This window comes from Centruroides vittatus, unplaced genomic scaffold, assembly GCF_030686945.1.
Source record: "Centruroides vittatus isolate TY-2023 unplaced genomic scaffold, ASM3068694v2 contig_1832, whole genome shotgun sequence".
In the NCBI taxonomy this organism is placed as follows: Eukaryota; Metazoa; Arthropoda; class Arachnida; order Scorpiones; family Buthidae; genus Centruroides; species Centruroides vittatus.
Genome location: NW_027121128.1, coordinates 73,760 through 90,366, shown reverse-complemented (window position 1 = coordinate 90,366; position 16,607 = coordinate 73,760). Strand labels below are relative to the sequence as shown.

The window sequence follows — 16,607 nt, the reverse complement described above, 5'->3', positions numbered from 1 at the left end:
ACGCCCAAGGGCGTCGCCAGGGGGAGGGGCAGAGGGGCAGTTGCCTAGAAATTCGAAAAAGTTATTTAAATGCTAAGTTTTAATTAAAATAATCTTCTTAGGCTTCTTGTAAGTTAAAGAAAATGTTTTATTTGAGATATTTCTTTTCCGGTACATAGTAAATGATTAAAACTTTATGAATCGTTTCTATTTTACCTACATACAATTCATATTCTCTATCAATTTACATCATCTTGCCCCCCCTTACCCATTGGCTGGCGTCGTCCTTGAAAACGCCACCGTTGTTCGCCTACAAAATAACCAATAAATCGAATGTGGCGTTAAACCAAAATAATTTGTAATTTATGTAATAGCGAGGTCAACACACAAGTTCTAGTTTTAGTTTATTCACAGAGGAAAGAATTTTCTAATTAATATGGGGTGGCATTAATTAAAAGTGCTTAATATCGAGGTTTGACTATAAATAATTAAGAATTTACAGAGGCTTTTGTCTGCCGTTTTTGAATGTTATACAATAGCTCAATAAATAATTTTTAATTAATTAATTATAAAAATATTATTCAGCTATTTTGTAACATTTGATGTATGTTTATAATTATAAATTAAATTGTAAAAATTCCAGCAACGAGTTACTTAACTTTCACGGCAACATTTGGTGGCGCCATCTGTTATCATATTTTATTTTAAAAACTTTTTATATTTTTAACTATTATAAAATGGCAAAAAATTAAATTTTGAGGGTAGGAATGAGTTTTTTAAATATTGAAAATGCTAATAACCAGTAAAATCGTCATTAAGACCGTCCCTACTGGAGATACACACGACCCCATTATCTCCCTATTCTCCCGACCTTTAACCTCCAAAATTTAATATCATTAATCCCCTAATACACAAACCTCTCTGCAAAATTTCAGAAAATTTCGACAAAAAGCGCGGGGTTATTAAGCTTCAAATAGGGTGAACAAAATCGTGTCCCCAAACATACACTAACATTCACACATACAGAAAAACTCAATTTTTTTTGCATTTTTCGACCTTTGAAGGTTTCCGAGTCCAAAAACGTAGAAATCTTGTGGGGTCATTTTTTGATCGCTCGCCATATTTTCCATCTTTTATATAACAGAGTTGGGAAAGTAAAAATAAGAAATTAATTGCCTGGGGAAGCCCAGGCTACTGGGGTAACGTTTACACTTTTTTGTCCGAATTTTTAAAAATAATTCCCACGAGATTTTAGTGTCAAAATGCCCAGTAGAATCCTGACGTGTGCATAAATTATATTTTGGAAAATATAATTAACTCTTCAAACAACGAAAGTGTCGACTTTCGCCTCCTTTGACGCTTAATAACAAAAAAGTATTTTGATATTTTTGGTTGCAGTTTTTTGGAATATAAAGTCACACGGTTGTTTCATACTTTTGCAGAGTTTGGTGAAGTTCGGTTGAACTACGGAAAAGTTATCCGAGTTCAAATAAAAAGGAACCATATTTACGTCTCTCATCCCCACTAGATGGCACTACGTTACTTAGTTCTTCGATTACCTCTGCCGTAACTGCATGCCCGGGCCTGTACCGATTTCAAGGAAATGTCATTTAAATTTTTAAGTTTTTCAACAAATCATCATTCGCTAAAGATTATTTTTGTCAGCAATATCCAATGTACACTTCACTTAAGCAACACAGTATCATGTGTACTGACTTTGTTCACTTCATTTACTGTGTAGTGTATTAAATTATTCCAATATAAATAAGTTTTTAAATGTAATTTTCTATGTAACACACGAACAGATACGTGAACCTCAATATTTTGATGGAAAGAATTAAAAGACATCCAATTTTACTACAAAAATATTACGAATATTTAATTCTCCCGAAATTCGTGCTTTTAATTATTTGTAGTGTAAAAAAAAAAAAAAAAATTCGCTTGACAACGTAAATGGACTAGTTTACAAATATGCGGTATACTGTAAATTTAATTCTGGTTTGTATATTAAATTATTTATCTAAGCTAAATTTGGGTTGGACTAACGGGTATGGCGGATTGTCTTCCGTGGAAAATTGGCACCTATTGAGGTGTTGGTTGGTAGGGAGCGGTTCATATGGAGTTTATTACTATTCGCTTTTACTCCAAGAGACTGGTGGTTGATCGCTAGGCAACCGAAAAGCTGGCCTTATAGAAGACGGCCGAAAAGTACGCGAGGGGAGATAGAATGCCTTCCGGAAGGACTTTAATGGGGAACTGGCCCGGAAAACTCCAAGCCGCCAGCCTGTCCGATCGAGACGCGAACCCACGACCGAACTCCCAGTGCTTAGGGTCTGATCTCCGCCGCTATGAGCGTAGACGGAGTCCACTCGGCCACTGGTGGGCTATTGAGGTGTTACATACGTGAAAAAAAAAACCGAGAAACTCCACAGGGCCCGCCTGTTGGTGATGCGAGAACCTACGACCATGGTTTTATCTACTGGGGCATTACCTAAATGTAGTTTTTATTACTATTAAATATAGAAATGTGTGATAAGTTCACTCATTTTGTGTTAATTCTTTTTATATCGGCGTATCACCTAATCAGCGCTTCATTTATTTTACTTGATTTCATTTGAAACGATCGCTTGATTGGTAATAAGGTGTTTTGTAGGAATACGAGTGAGATAATTGAGTAATAAAGTTGTCAACTTCTATTTATCATTAAATAATACATTTCGAATGAAAGGATGTTTTTGATTCTAGCAATTTGGTACTTAACCTGTATGAAAATATTTTTGGGGCAAATCACCCGGATACATTTAATAAACAGTAAATTGTCAACCGTACGCTCCACTAGACACAGACAATGACCCGATAAAAGTCCAGTTTGAAAAACCCGTTTGACATTCGGAATGTCGAATTGACCTTTGTATATCTTTGACGAAATATCCTTTCAGACAGGACGAATACCTGTAGGAAAACGAGAATATAAACTTTCTCTCCGTTCATAGTCCGTACAGATCCTGGTATCACGCCCTATACAGTTGCAAAATGGATGCTCGATTGGTTACCGTGTTGATAGTCACGTCTTGTTTTCTCAGGTAAGAAGCCCTTATTTCATAAACTTTTTTTACATTTTCGAGTTGTCGTCGACTGAGAAATTTATTTGCTTTTAAAGTGTTGGGATGTCGCTGAAGTGCAGATCCTGCTCTGAAGTAGATTGCGTGGATAAAACAGAGGAAGATTGCCCCGGAGTTGGAGTTACCAAGTATGGTTGTGCATGCTGTTATATATGCGCAAAGGTAGGAAAAATTAGATTATCTGCTTACGGTTAATTAAAGAATCACTAAAATTATTTATATCTTGTAGAAAATCGGCGATGTCTGCGGTGGCCCGTTTGATATTTTTGGTATATGTGGAAGAGACTTGGAATGCGTAAAAAACCCTTCTCCTGAAGGAAATAATAGTGCTATACATAGTGCCAATTCAAAAGGAATATGTCAGAAGAAAATTGGAGCTTAAAATCAATGCAATCTTAAAAGTAATATTTACCAGTAAAGTTTATGTAAATTTAATTGAATTACGATTGATGTTTTCTGGAATAAATAAAATTATCGCATTTCAAATGGCTATTCATTTTCTCCCTTTATTTTATGAGTAAAACAAGCCTTTAGTTTCATACTCGAGGAAATAAGATACACCAATAATTACCTTGACATTTTAAAAAATTTAGTCTTAAAATTTTCTTCTAGAACTTTGAAATCTAAACGTAATGTAAACTGCTTACTTCAAACGGGTTAAAATCCCCACATATTAATATTTAACAAACACCAGCCAATTTAATCATCCTAGCATTACGTTTTTGTAAACATACACCTTTACTGCATCATAATTATCTACCTTACATAATGTATGGACAGCTTTAATATAAAATTGATTATTGTATGTATAAGTATAAAACTTTTAAAGTAAAAATGTCCAGCAACGAGTTGCTCAACTTTCCCGGCAACATTTAAAATTTTGGTGACACCATCTGTTATAAAAAGTTTTTTAATAAAATTTATTTTAACTATTATAAAATGGCAAAACGCTAAATTTTTAGGGTAGGAATGGGTTTTATAAAACATTGTAAATGCTAATAACGAGTAAAATCGTCATTAAGTCCGACCCTACTAGATACACACGATTCCCTTTACCTCCCCACCCCCTCCACCTTTAATTACCAAAATTTCATAGCATCAATCCACCTAATACACAAACCTTCCTGCAAAATTTCAGAAAATTTTGACAAAAAGTACGGGAGTTATTAAGCTTCGAATAGGGTAAACAAAATCGTGCCACCCACACACTAACTTCCATACATGCAGGAAAAAAACCACAAATTTTTTTAAATTTTAAAACAAATATTTCATATTTCGCTAAAGATTATTTTATCAGTAATATCAAATGTACACTTCAATTAAGTGATATACGGTATCATGTGTACTGACTTTGTTCACTTCATGTGTGTACTGTATTAAATTATTCCAATTTAAATAAGTTTTAAAATGTAATTTTCTATGTAACACACGAACAGATACGTGAACCTCGATATTTTGATGCAAAGAATTAAAAATATCGTATTTTCTGTAGTAAAATTAAAATATTTACTTCTCCCGAAATTCGAGTTTAAATCTTGAGGAGTCATTTTTTGATGGATGGCCCTCTGTTATATATAACAGCCAGGGAAGTAATAAAAATAAGAGGTAAAAAATATCATGACGAAACTCATCATGTGCACTTTACTACATAAGTAACAACAGAGAACAGTCAGAATAGAAAATCTCGGGTCCCCCCCAGTTGGCAGGGTAGAAGCCAACTTGGGGGACCCGAGATCGAAAGCAGTATTTTTAATAATAAGCGATTTTTTCCCGGAGATGTGGAGTCTTCAGTCAATATTCACAAAATTGATTTACTAAAACTTTTATTGTCTCATTTTAGTGTTGAAAAGTACACGATCCTTGCACCTAGCCAGGTATGGAGACGATCCAAGAACAAAGCAATCGAAGGCAATTGCTTTGTTCTTGTTTTTTGTTCGTCACATCAGAGCATGGACATACGTATTAGTGACAATGTATATCGAAAACGAAGTCACGGAATCGTATTTTTACTTTCCTGGCTCTGTTATAGATAAGAAGAAAAGTATGGCGATTGGTCAAAAAATAATCCCCCCCAAAGATTTTTACATTTTTGGATTTAGGGGACCTTTAAACGTCGAGAAATGCAAAAACATTCAGTTTAATGTGGGGCACGATTTTATTTACCCTCTTTGAAGCTTAATAATTCCCGTACTTTGTTGAAAATTTCTGAAATTTTGCACTTAAGTGTATTAGAAAGATTCATGCTATAAAATCTTGGTGGTAAAAGGTCGAGGGGGTGAGGAGATAAAGGGAATCGTGTGTCGTATCTCGAGTAGGGTGGGACTTAATGACTACTAGTTACTAGCATTTACAATCCACTATATAAAGCTGAAAAAATGGGCATTTTCTTTCCGTCACGGTATGCCAAAAACGGCCACTAGCTATTATTTAAATTAACAATATAAATTATTTTATATTTCTACAGTATAATACTCAGTATTATATTATTTTTATTTGTAATTTAGTATGCCCCTGCGTTGGGCCTTTCGACTTTTTATAAAACTCATCCCCACACACTAAGCCTTTTGCCATTTTATAATAATTAAAAATGTAAGCAGTTTAAATAAAATATTGCCACCAGAATTTTAAATATTGCCAGAAAGTTAAGCGATTCGTTGCTGATTTTTTACATTTAAATGGATCCGCATTACATTTCCGGATTGGTCGTCTCAACTGATGGAAAATGGCAAGATTTTATCAAAATCGATCCATTAAATTTTGAGAACGAACTCGATTCTATAAGCCCGTACAAGACGTGCTGGCGACCGTGATACCTTATTACTTAATTAAATTAAAAAATTGCCAGGACGAATTCACATTAAATATATATAGTTCTTTCTGGACTATACATACAAATGAGTGGGACTCCATCTGTCCTTTCACACGCTTTGTGGAGGCAATAACAAATCCACAGCGAAACAGACCTTTTATTTGAGGCTACAATAAAAGGTCTGTTTCGCCGTGGATTTGTTATTGACTCTACAAAGCGTGTGAAAGGACAGAAAGAGTCTGACTCATTTGTATGTATAGTCCAGAAAGAACTATATATTTTTTCTTAATCTTATACGTTAATGTTATTTACCACTACATTACATAAGTGAAAGCATAATTATTTAATATACTGTACATTAATTAAACGTATTTATAATTGTACAAATATGATTTGTACAGTTATAAATACGTGATTTGTGACTTCAAATTTTGGAGCTGTTTGGGTTTTCAAATTCAATTCTGGAGGTTTTACAGTTAGAATTTGCCAGCCAATCGAAAGCATTTTTTCAACTTCCGAATGTTATAAAAACAAATTCTGTCCTACAGTATTAAAAAGAAAACTCATAAAACTTATGATTAAAGTAGGAAATTGTTACTTTTACATAGTGAATAGGTTATAATACATAAAACCTTATTTAAAAGCCGTCAATTATTCAGAAAATACAATAAAAATTAATTTTTACAAATTGATTTAAAACTACTTCAATTAAAACTAGCAGAAAATGTCACCTATCATATATAACCATATGTAAATACTATATGTAGTGTAAATATCCCTAATCATGAAAAGTTAGGGATATTTACCTTTTTTTCCATATCCTATCTTTAATTAAGAGCATTTTATTCTAATGGAAAACACTGGTTAGTTTGCACCTCTCGTGGGCTGCCCAAATGTAATTTTCTGTTTTTTTTTTTTCATGTTTAACACCTAAATATATATGGGACAGTTTTCCATCAGATGTCCAGGATGCACTCCTTCCTTGGCAAATCACCCACGTTTTGTTCTGTTGTATTCTATTGGGCTTCTAGTAGCAAAAAATGTAACTTACGGAATGAAGGCTGGCCATTCAGGACACTACAATTACCAAACAGCATAAAAAATGCTATATGGAGACATGTTAGAATCATAGAAGGGATGATTTTATATTTAAATAATGACTTTATAAAGTATATAATTAAAAAGCTAATGAAACAAAACAAAAAAATAGAACATAACCGGAATGAGATGTATTTATGATTATAGTCAAAATGGGTATTTTATAAAAGTGTAATACGTTCGGAAAACCACAATTTGTATCTCTTTTGTATGGAATTATGCATATTATGAAGCATCTACTTCACTAACAAGTACATAAGTCAGTCAATTCAAATGCCTTATTTCATTAATAAACTTGTAAACTTTAAGATAACTTTTAACAGAAAATTATCTTAAAGTGTACACTTTTATTAGTCTAGTAGTTCATTTTCTACTGTAACATTATTATTATTTTTTAAATAAAATTAACTGAAGAAAATAAATCTTGCTCAATTTATAAACTATTGTATTAATTGGATAGTTTTTAGTAATAGAACTATACAATCTTATTTAAACTGATGTTTTTCTCTTACTTTTTCTTATAAACCAGAAAAACAACATAAGTATTTAAATTCAAATCTTTATTTTATATTTTTACAGTAAGAGATTCTCTGGATACACAATTTTTTTAATAAGATTTTATATTTAATCTGAAAATAAGTTTTACATGAGGGGAAATTTCAATTTTTATAATAAGTGAAGCAATATTTTTATAAAATAAACAGTAGTCTAGTTTTATATCCTTATAACTTAAAAATTAAACCAAAATACAGGATAGATTCTTCTAAAGCAAGAAACTAAATATATTAATATAGTTAAGAATAATCCTTAATAAGATGTATTACATTATCATTTTGTTATTGCAATATAAATTTCATGCTCTCTAGACTTTACAGTAAACACTCAACAAAGACAAATTAGAAGTGATATTAATCAAATTAATTTTAATATGCTAATTACCTCTAGCAGCATAAACTGAAAGTGGTGATGCTAAACCAGGTATGCCAAAAATAGATGCAAGCAAACCCACAGAACCTATCAATATATCACTAATGTTAAGATCAATTTGGCATGCTAAATTAAAAAATTAAATAATAATATACAAACCTGATTTTATTCCTGTGATACCTAATGAATCTAATGTTACATCATCAGAAGGAAGATTATTATTGGTGAAATCTCTGCTTTTGTCATTGTTAAACTTAATGCTCAAATTTGGGAGTTTGGAATATTCTATTCTCAAAATACAACAGGCACCATAAATAGTTTTACCATCTAGGAACTAAAAATAGATTATTATTAAAATATAACAGTATGATAGTAAAAACGTAATGACAGTTAAATGACAGTAAAAACATACATAGTCAACTGATCATATTTCCAACAAACACTCAATCTAATTATTTAACAGTAAATTATGACTAACCAATTTTGTTGTTTCTGCTGTAATGATATCTGAATACTGTATGAGAGCTAGGTATGTGTCTAAAATTGTAAAAATAAAATATAATAAAACAATCTAAAAAAATTTTTACAATTAATTCATATAAAAAGTGCATTTTACAATTATGTAAAAATTATATGAATGCTGTTTTATATAATGAATACATTTTTCTTAACCTGTGGTCACACCATGCGATTTCCAGCCACACAGGTGACCACAACTGCAACAAGCATGAGTCATGTATGTCTTCTCATGGTCACACATTATTCGCTGGCGTTGCAACTCAGAAACATGTGACCCTATAATAAACCAATAAAATCACAGTAGCTTGTTTTAGACTTCTTTTGTGAGTTTAGCTATATTTAAAACAATATTGTCATTACCAAACTAAAAACAACCAACATTTTATATTCAATACAGCATCATCAACCTTTACATTTCCGGTAAAAAGACGAAAAAATAGCAGAAAAACTAACGTTTTCGAATCTCACATCGAGATCTTCTTCAGGTTCGTTACTAGAATGTAATGGAATTCGAACTCTTTCAAAGTTTAAAAGATCGAACATCTTGAGCGTGCAATGACGATGCAAAAATATATGATAAATTTAATAGACCTGAGTCTACAATCATAACGTCGTAAAATATTCCGAAATAAAAACGTGACTATCATTGCGGATTCACCTCAGAAATATACCGCCACGCGTATGATAAAACGTTGTCTTTGTAATTAATGCATTTCCCCGATTTAGTAGCCCTGTAAATCTCCAGGCGTACTCCAATGACCCGATATACGAGCCGACTTCGATAACGCCACCCTCATTAAGAAGTCGTTCAAAACTGACCACATTAGGGCATTGGAGACCCTGGAGATTTACAGGGCTACTAAATCGGGGAAATGCATTAATTACAAAGACAACGTTTTATCATACGCGTGGCGGTATATTTCTGAGGTGAATCCGCAATGATAGTCACGTTTTTATTTCGGAATATTTTACGACGTTATGATTGTAGACTCAGGTCTATTAAATTTATCATATATTTTTGCATCGTCATTGCACGCTCAAGATGTTCGATCTTTTAAACTTTGAAAGAGTTCGAATTCCATTACATTCTAGTAACGAACCTGAAGAAGATCTCGATGTGAGATTCGAAAACGTTAGTTTTTCTGCTATTTTTTCGTCTTTTTACCGGAAATGTAAAGGTTGATGATGCTGTATTGAACATTATGTGTACCGGTACTGACAGGTGAAGATTGTTTTCAACATTTTATATCCAGAAATCTAAAAATGGTACTTACTATCAATGATGAGACTTTCACTTATCTCATGCCATGCCTGCGCTCTTTTATCCTTTCTTCGATAAAACAAAGAATTAAAATCCCACAGACATTCATGAAACTGAATTAGCCTGATTAATCTTGATTCTATTAAACTATCCATCTTCTTGCTTTCTGCCACTATTTTCTAACTACAGTATTTTCATTGTTGCCATCACATGACGTGACAAATAGATGTTTGCTGATTGGATGCGCATTTGCAATTGGTGTGAGTAGAACAAAAAGTTGCGGTTGCATTTGCCTGCATGGCTGGAAATTGAATGGTGTGACCATGGTTTTGCAATTACTTACAATAAAAAAAAATTCACAAATTTTATTCTAATATTTAAATTTAATGCATATATTATTACTGTTGCTTATATAATTTTAACTTTCAAATTATTGGATGAATACTTAAAAATAATAATTTTCATTAACAGTAATTCATGTAACAATGGCTAAATACAGATATACCTCGAGTTACGTCGTTCTCGATTATACATCATTTGTCAAAAAAGTATATGGAAAAATAAAAATCAAGTTTAAGTCATTTTATTCAACTTTACATCTGTCTGCCACAAATATTGAAGTCGTAATATCACTAGAAAAGCATTAAAAGCACATAAAATCATATTAAAATATGTACATTTACAGTAAATGTTAATATAATCATCATAAATCCTAGAGAACGAAACACGAAAACATCTGTGTTTCTGTGTTGTTGTCTTATTTAGCAGTCTTTAAGTGCTCATTATTGGCATTTTCCACCGTAGTTCGACTTACGTCGCCTCTCCTGGAACCAATTACCAACGTAAGGTGAGGTATACCTGTATTTGAGAGATAAAATAATATGTAATTATATAGTTTTAGTGAATGACCTATTGTTTTATAGAAATTAAACTTATCAAAAGTATTCTTTTATATTAGTTCTCATTAGATAATTCCTCATGTTTTAGTAAACCAGTTGAATCTTTTCAATTGTGAACTGATATCTATTGATTTTTTTATATGCAAAAATAATAAAAAGCAAACATAATGAAAAGGGCCTGATACTTCTTGGCCACTCACCAACAATGGTAATTGTCTCAGGTTCACACCTGATCAATAGCCTGGCTACTTCGAGTTTTCCAAGTTTCTTTCATGTGACTTACACTTAAATGGAGATTGGTTTCCCATAGAAATTCACTTGGAAATTACTTTTTTCTTGGCAGATTGCACTTGTGTTGCATTGCTTTATCCTAACAAACCAAACCAAACCAAACCAAACCAAACCATAATAATCTTTCTGAACTCTTGCTAATTTACCTAGAATTATCATCACTCAAATTACAAAATACCACATTTTATATAAAAACTAAAAGTTAGGAAATAAAATTGGTAAATGAATTTCTTTATAAAATATAAAGAAAATTGAATGTTCTGGAAGTAGGTAAGTATTGAGTCAATTTTAATAAATTGTTCTTGTTATTCTGTAATTGTTCTTGTATTCTGTACTAATGGGTATTTAGTATTTGTCTCTCTCTTTGAAAAATGTGTAATTCATAAAGACATTTTCTAATTTCTCCCATAATAGATTTTTTAAAAACTGAAATCAGACAGGGTAAGTGTTTGTGTTTATAATTATTATAAATTATTACAATACAAATGTACACCATTACATGAAAGAAAGCACTTACTATTTTTTTGTGATTGTAACTATTTTCAGAACTTTCCCAAATCTAGAAAATATCTGGAAAGAACAAAAACATTATTACAAATAAACATATATACTACTTTAATAATTTAATAGAATTTATCTAATACAAATAAGGAAAGAATGTTCATTAAATTATCAGCATTTTAATCAGCTATATCTAATATCAGAGTTTTAAGACAAAAAATTCCAATTTATATTTAAATTTTTTGTAAATTTATAAAATAATTTTGTTAAATAACGAACATTTTCATAAAATCTTATTTGCTTATTTTACCCTTGAATTAAAATGTAAAAATTCATTAAAAAAACCCTTCAAATATAATTAGAGTAAATTAACTATGTAATAAAACAAAAAACACATTATTCTAAAATTTCTAGCATTCAAAATAAAATAATTCAACATAATAATAATAATCTCCTACCACTATGCAGTTCAAAAGCAAACAATTATTGTTTCTAATGATTTTTAAGGACACTACATGAATTTGAAACAGCAATATATTGTTATGAAAACAAAACAGCATATAATGTTGAGATTTGTTGTGTGTGGAGAAGACACACTAAAAGATTTTTCAAAATCATCAATTTGAGGAACGGCAATTATGTGAAAAACTAATGGGAAAATCACTGCCTTATGAATGTATGCACGTTAAAGAAATAAGTACATTACATGTGCAAGCATGATTGCAAGTTACTTAAATATCCATGTACTTTATTGATAAAATATGTGAATGTTCTCATAAGAACATTCACATACCTGAAAAAGAAGGTCAAGAGTTACAGGATAGATCTGATTTTCCACTATGACGCTAAGAACAGTATTTAGTCTACCTCGAGTCGCTGTTTGATTTATTGATGCTTGAGCAGCTTGAAGAGCTGCCTGTGTAGTTGCATGCTAAAAAAGAAAATTAAAATTTTATTACAAATATGATCAGTTTTAAATACAAATGTATTTTAATGTATTACTACTTCATGAAGCCTCCAAGAATGACTCCACAAAGCTGGATCTTCATCAAACCATAAAGACAGCAAATATAAGTTTCATAATTATCTGTAAATACCACTATCCCAGAAAAATGATCATCCATAGAAATACTGGATGAATGTAAAACAAATACAGTATATCCAAATTTAACAACAGTTGCTATAAAATATTCGATCATTATTGCAACTTCTGTTTCATGTAAACATTTATTCTCAATGACTGGAAATGTTGTAAATGAACAATGAAGCTGTCTAATACAGAACTGACTCCAACTTCAGCACCGGAGTAAAATCTACACTTCCTTAAACCTGTTACCAGCACATAACACGTATAAGATATAGAGCGGGTAACAAACGTTTTTGAACTATCTCGCAGTTCTTCCTCAGGTCAACTAGCTTAGGAATGCTTCTGAATGGAGCATACGGAATTCAACGGGATCGAATGTCATTTCAACAAAGTCAATCTCGCCTGACATGCGCAGTCATGTGCTGGTGGAGGTAGCTATGGGTCGGCATCTAATAGGGACTGCCAGGCCAGCGACAGACTCAGCTCACAAAGGTCGAGTGCCGCTATCTTGTAAGTGGCGCTCGACATTCATGTTTTAGAGACGAAAACGTCAGCTGCAACTTCACTATTAAAAAACGGCACTGTAACACAGTTTTGTCCAATATAGCACAAGTAAAGGTCTCCACAGCTAAACAAAACAAAGAGAGTATCCTCAAGTTCCCCATTGTTAGCAACAAGCGAGGAAAAAATTGAAATTTACAAAAACAAATTAACGTATGGTCGAGAGGTGGCACCCTCGTGTTTAGGGGGTTTTTAGGAGTGTCTAGTCAGTTATAACAGAAAGCGTTCGATACGCAATTTTTAGTTGTACTTGCGAAAATTTTCACTTTTAAATTTTACCCAATTTTTGAGGGTCTCAAAAAGTTCATATAGTCATTTTGGGGGCCTGTATCTCGCGAAGGGTCGCCCGTACACCCATGGTTTATTAGACTTTTTTTGTTCCTATCAGTATGCTCTACAGCTCTGTTAAAGTCCCAACCCCCTCATTCGGACCTAGAATTGTACCCCCCCACGAGAATAAAATCGACCTGTCCGAGTGATTTGCTTGGACGAACACGAACACACTGCCGTTTCGTTTCCGTTGGCCCACCCTGTATATCGAATGTAAATATCATTACTTTTCGTGTTCGTATTCAGTGGCGTGCCGTCATTGGAAGCGGTGGAAGCGCCGCTTCCACCTTCCAATGACCTTCCTTTGTATTTTCTAAAATATAAATTTTCATAGTTTAACGTACTTTGAATTAATTAAAATTAATATTTTATTATAACTGTATTATGTATCTTATTACAAATTTCTATACTACATGTGAAAAAAACGATAAGATTGCTATTGTATATTCGAATATCAGTGGCGGAAGGAATGTCGAAACCGGGTCAGCTTCCACGGCGAGAATAACTGTATGGTGTAAAGCAGCCAGAGGGCATTGGCGCATGCGCTTTACAGAGCACCAACTCAGCCGGTTTAGCTGGTGGAAGCTACACATGTGTAACGTTTCCAACGACCCTTAGCCACTGGGAGCTATCTGACTAAGTGAATTGTTTAAGAATTAAAAAGTAAAGAGTATTCGATGTTATTTTTATGTACGTTTTTTTGCAGTTATATTTAATTATAATTTTCTTTTAATTATACTGTAATTATATTCACAGATTTTCAGACATGAAATCTTAAGAATTTTTATCACTTTTAGATGTTAATAATTTTAATATTATGAAAAAACAATTTTTCCAAGCGTGTTTTAATTCTTTAAATTAAATAAATTTTATGGGAAATTTTTTGATTTATCTAAATTACGTAGTGAATCGCAATATTTATATTCGTGTCCGGACTATATTGACAAGTAACTCTTAAACATAAAACATATTATAATTAATGTCGATCCGAACAAAGACGTACTAAAAGAATTATATGATTTAATATCATTAATTTTTATGATACCATCTACCAGTGCGTCTGTTGAGCGCAGTTTTTTGACCACGAAACAAATTCATACATTGGCCAGGAACACGCGGTCGGAGGAAAAATTGTCGTCGCTAGCGTGGCTTTCGATAGAAAAAGAGCTTTTAAATACGTCGATGGAGTCGACGACCAGCGACTTGTATGATAAAGTAATTAACGACTTTGCGGAAAAAATCGCCGAATAGAGTTAGTTTATAAAAAATTAAAAAAACAAGTTTTTCTATTATTGTTTGTATCATATCAATTTGTATTATGTATGTATTATTTGTATTTTAGAACTAAAATACATAAATTGTTTATTTTTGTTATTTCCAGTATTTCTTTAAAACTTTTATGGAAATGTGAGGTACTGGACAGGTCTGTCCCGTCACGAAAGACGCGAAAAAACGGTTAATTTAGAGAAAAATTTATTAGTTTAAAAAAACATAGGTAAAAGTCGTTTGTAGTCGGACACCCGTTGTTTATATCAAACTGCCAGGCAGAAACTATAAATCGCGGAAGGAAGTCGTCCTATGATCGGTGGAAGATCGAATTCGTCTTCGATTTTGACTTTTCTCGCGCTCCAGGTAAGTCTCGTTACGTTTAATAACGAGGGACCAACCACTCGGGAAGCGTGATTGAGGGAGAATGACCAATCAAATGGACGAAAGAAAGAACGGAGATTGATATAATCTTTGACAATCGAGGACACCTGGCACTCGGTTAACGTTCCGAATAACCAAAACACCGTGTGTCAACGCGCAAAGAATAAAAAACAATTTCTCGTCTATTGTGACAACCTGTAACCCGTGCCACTTTGGACTTAGACCGTGTTCCCGACGCCAACAGAGGAAGTCTCCCGTGCCTTACAGACTTATCAACGCCACTGTTCCGAAGCCACCTTCGATCGACTCTCGAAGAACCACATCGACGCCCAGAATGTCCAAACGGCTGATTGTCCTAAAGGAAACTATTTTGTACATAGCGTACAAAATTTTGTACATACATATATTTTAACATAAAATAAACGGTTTTTATCAGATACTTGTCGTCTTTCTCTTCCGCCACCATGCACGTACGAATGGACCCTAGGCCATCACTCACGCGCAATTAACTGATTGCCCCTGGAAGTCGGCTTCTTACAGAAACACAGCTTCCCTATCATCAAATGTCACGGCACGCCACTGTAGTATTTATTTTTTCGTAAGCCAACGCGCGATAGAAGAAAAATTTTACAACCCTTCATCCTTCGCGCCATTTCTTCCTTTTGACCGTTAGAGTCCTCTGGTGGCAGGAGATGTTAACGATAATCGCGTTTTTAAAAATTAAAAAAATTTTGGTAAACGTACGAAATGGAATAACATTATTTATTTATAAAATACACTTCGCACTATTATATTGTAAATACTGTAGTTAAGTTTTTTAAAAATATTCAATCATTTTTTTTTAGTTTGATTTTTCTATTTTAAAATTTTTCGTGCTCCTGCGTTTGTTTCCATAAATTAAATAATAAAATAAACAACCCGAATCGGGGCCGGCCATCTCGGGGTGCGGCAGTGGCGTGCCGTGACATTTGATGATGTGGAAGCTGTGTAAACACGATTCATAGAAATAATCTTGATAAAGAAGATACGGTGTATAAATTACAATGCAATTAGAATGCAAATTAAACGAAAAATAGAATAGAACGAAAGGTAAAATATAACGAAAGGTAGAATAGAACGAAAGGCAGAATAGAACGAAAGGCAAAATAGAACGAAAGGTAGAATAGAACGAAAGGCAGAATAGAACGAAATGCAGAATAGAACGAAAAACAGAATAGAACGAAAGGCAGAATAGAACGAAAAGCAGAATAGAACGAAAGGTAGAATAGAACGAGAGGCAGAATAGAACGAAAGGCAGAATAGAACGAAAAGTAGAATAGAACGAAAGGTAGAATAGAACGAGAGGCAGAATAGAACGAAAGGTAGAATAGAACGAAAGGCAGAATAGAACGAAAAGTAGAATAGAACGAAAGGTAGAATAGAACGAGAGGCAGAATAGAACGAAAGGTAGAATAGAACGAAAGGCAGAATAGAACGAAAAGTAGAATAGAACGAAAGGTAGAATAGAACGAAAGGCAGAATAGAACGAGAGGCAGAATAGAACGAAAGGCAGAATAGAACGAAAAGTAGAATA

At 32.9% G+C, this 16,607-nt stretch overlaps 3 protein-coding genes across 4 annotated transcripts in view; 2 read left to right on the top strand and 1 right to left on the bottom strand.

Annotated features, from left to right (window-relative positions):
* LOC136969943 (single insulin-like growth factor-binding domain protein-2) overlaps nt 1-3,591 on the top strand; it is a 128,357-nt gene extending 124,766 nt beyond the window's left edge. The window contains exons 1-3 of one of the 2 annotated variants that reach the window (XM_067264263.1): nt 2,907-3,062; nt 3,140-3,263; nt 3,331-3,591. In XM_067264263.1, coding sequence (XP_067120364.1) covers nt 3,013-3,062; nt 3,140-3,263; nt 3,331-3,483 — 327 coding nt within the window. In that variant the 5' untranslated portion in view covers nt 2,907-3,012 and the 3' untranslated portion in view covers nt 3,484-3,591. Of the gene's footprint in view, nt 1-2,906; nt 3,063-3,139; nt 3,264-3,330 lie in introns of those variants that run through there. The other variant, XM_067264264.1, reaches the window with a different exon arrangement.
* Nucleotides 1-16,607, top strand: part of LOC136969937 (organic cation transporter protein-like) — an 85,927-nt gene that overhangs the window by 2,313 nt on the left and 67,007 nt on the right. The window lies entirely within an intron of this gene.
* On the bottom strand, nt 7,940-12,605 carry LOC136969969 (polypyrimidine tract-binding protein 1-like). Its single transcript, XM_067264326.1, has 4 exons — nt 12,504-12,605; nt 12,200-12,337; nt 8,095-8,269; nt 7,940-8,022 (listed from the first exon to the last, which is right to left on the bottom strand). Exons 1-4 carry the CDS (start codon nt 12,603-12,605, stop codon nt 7,940-7,942), a joined length of 498 nt encoding a protein of 165 aa, XP_067120427.1.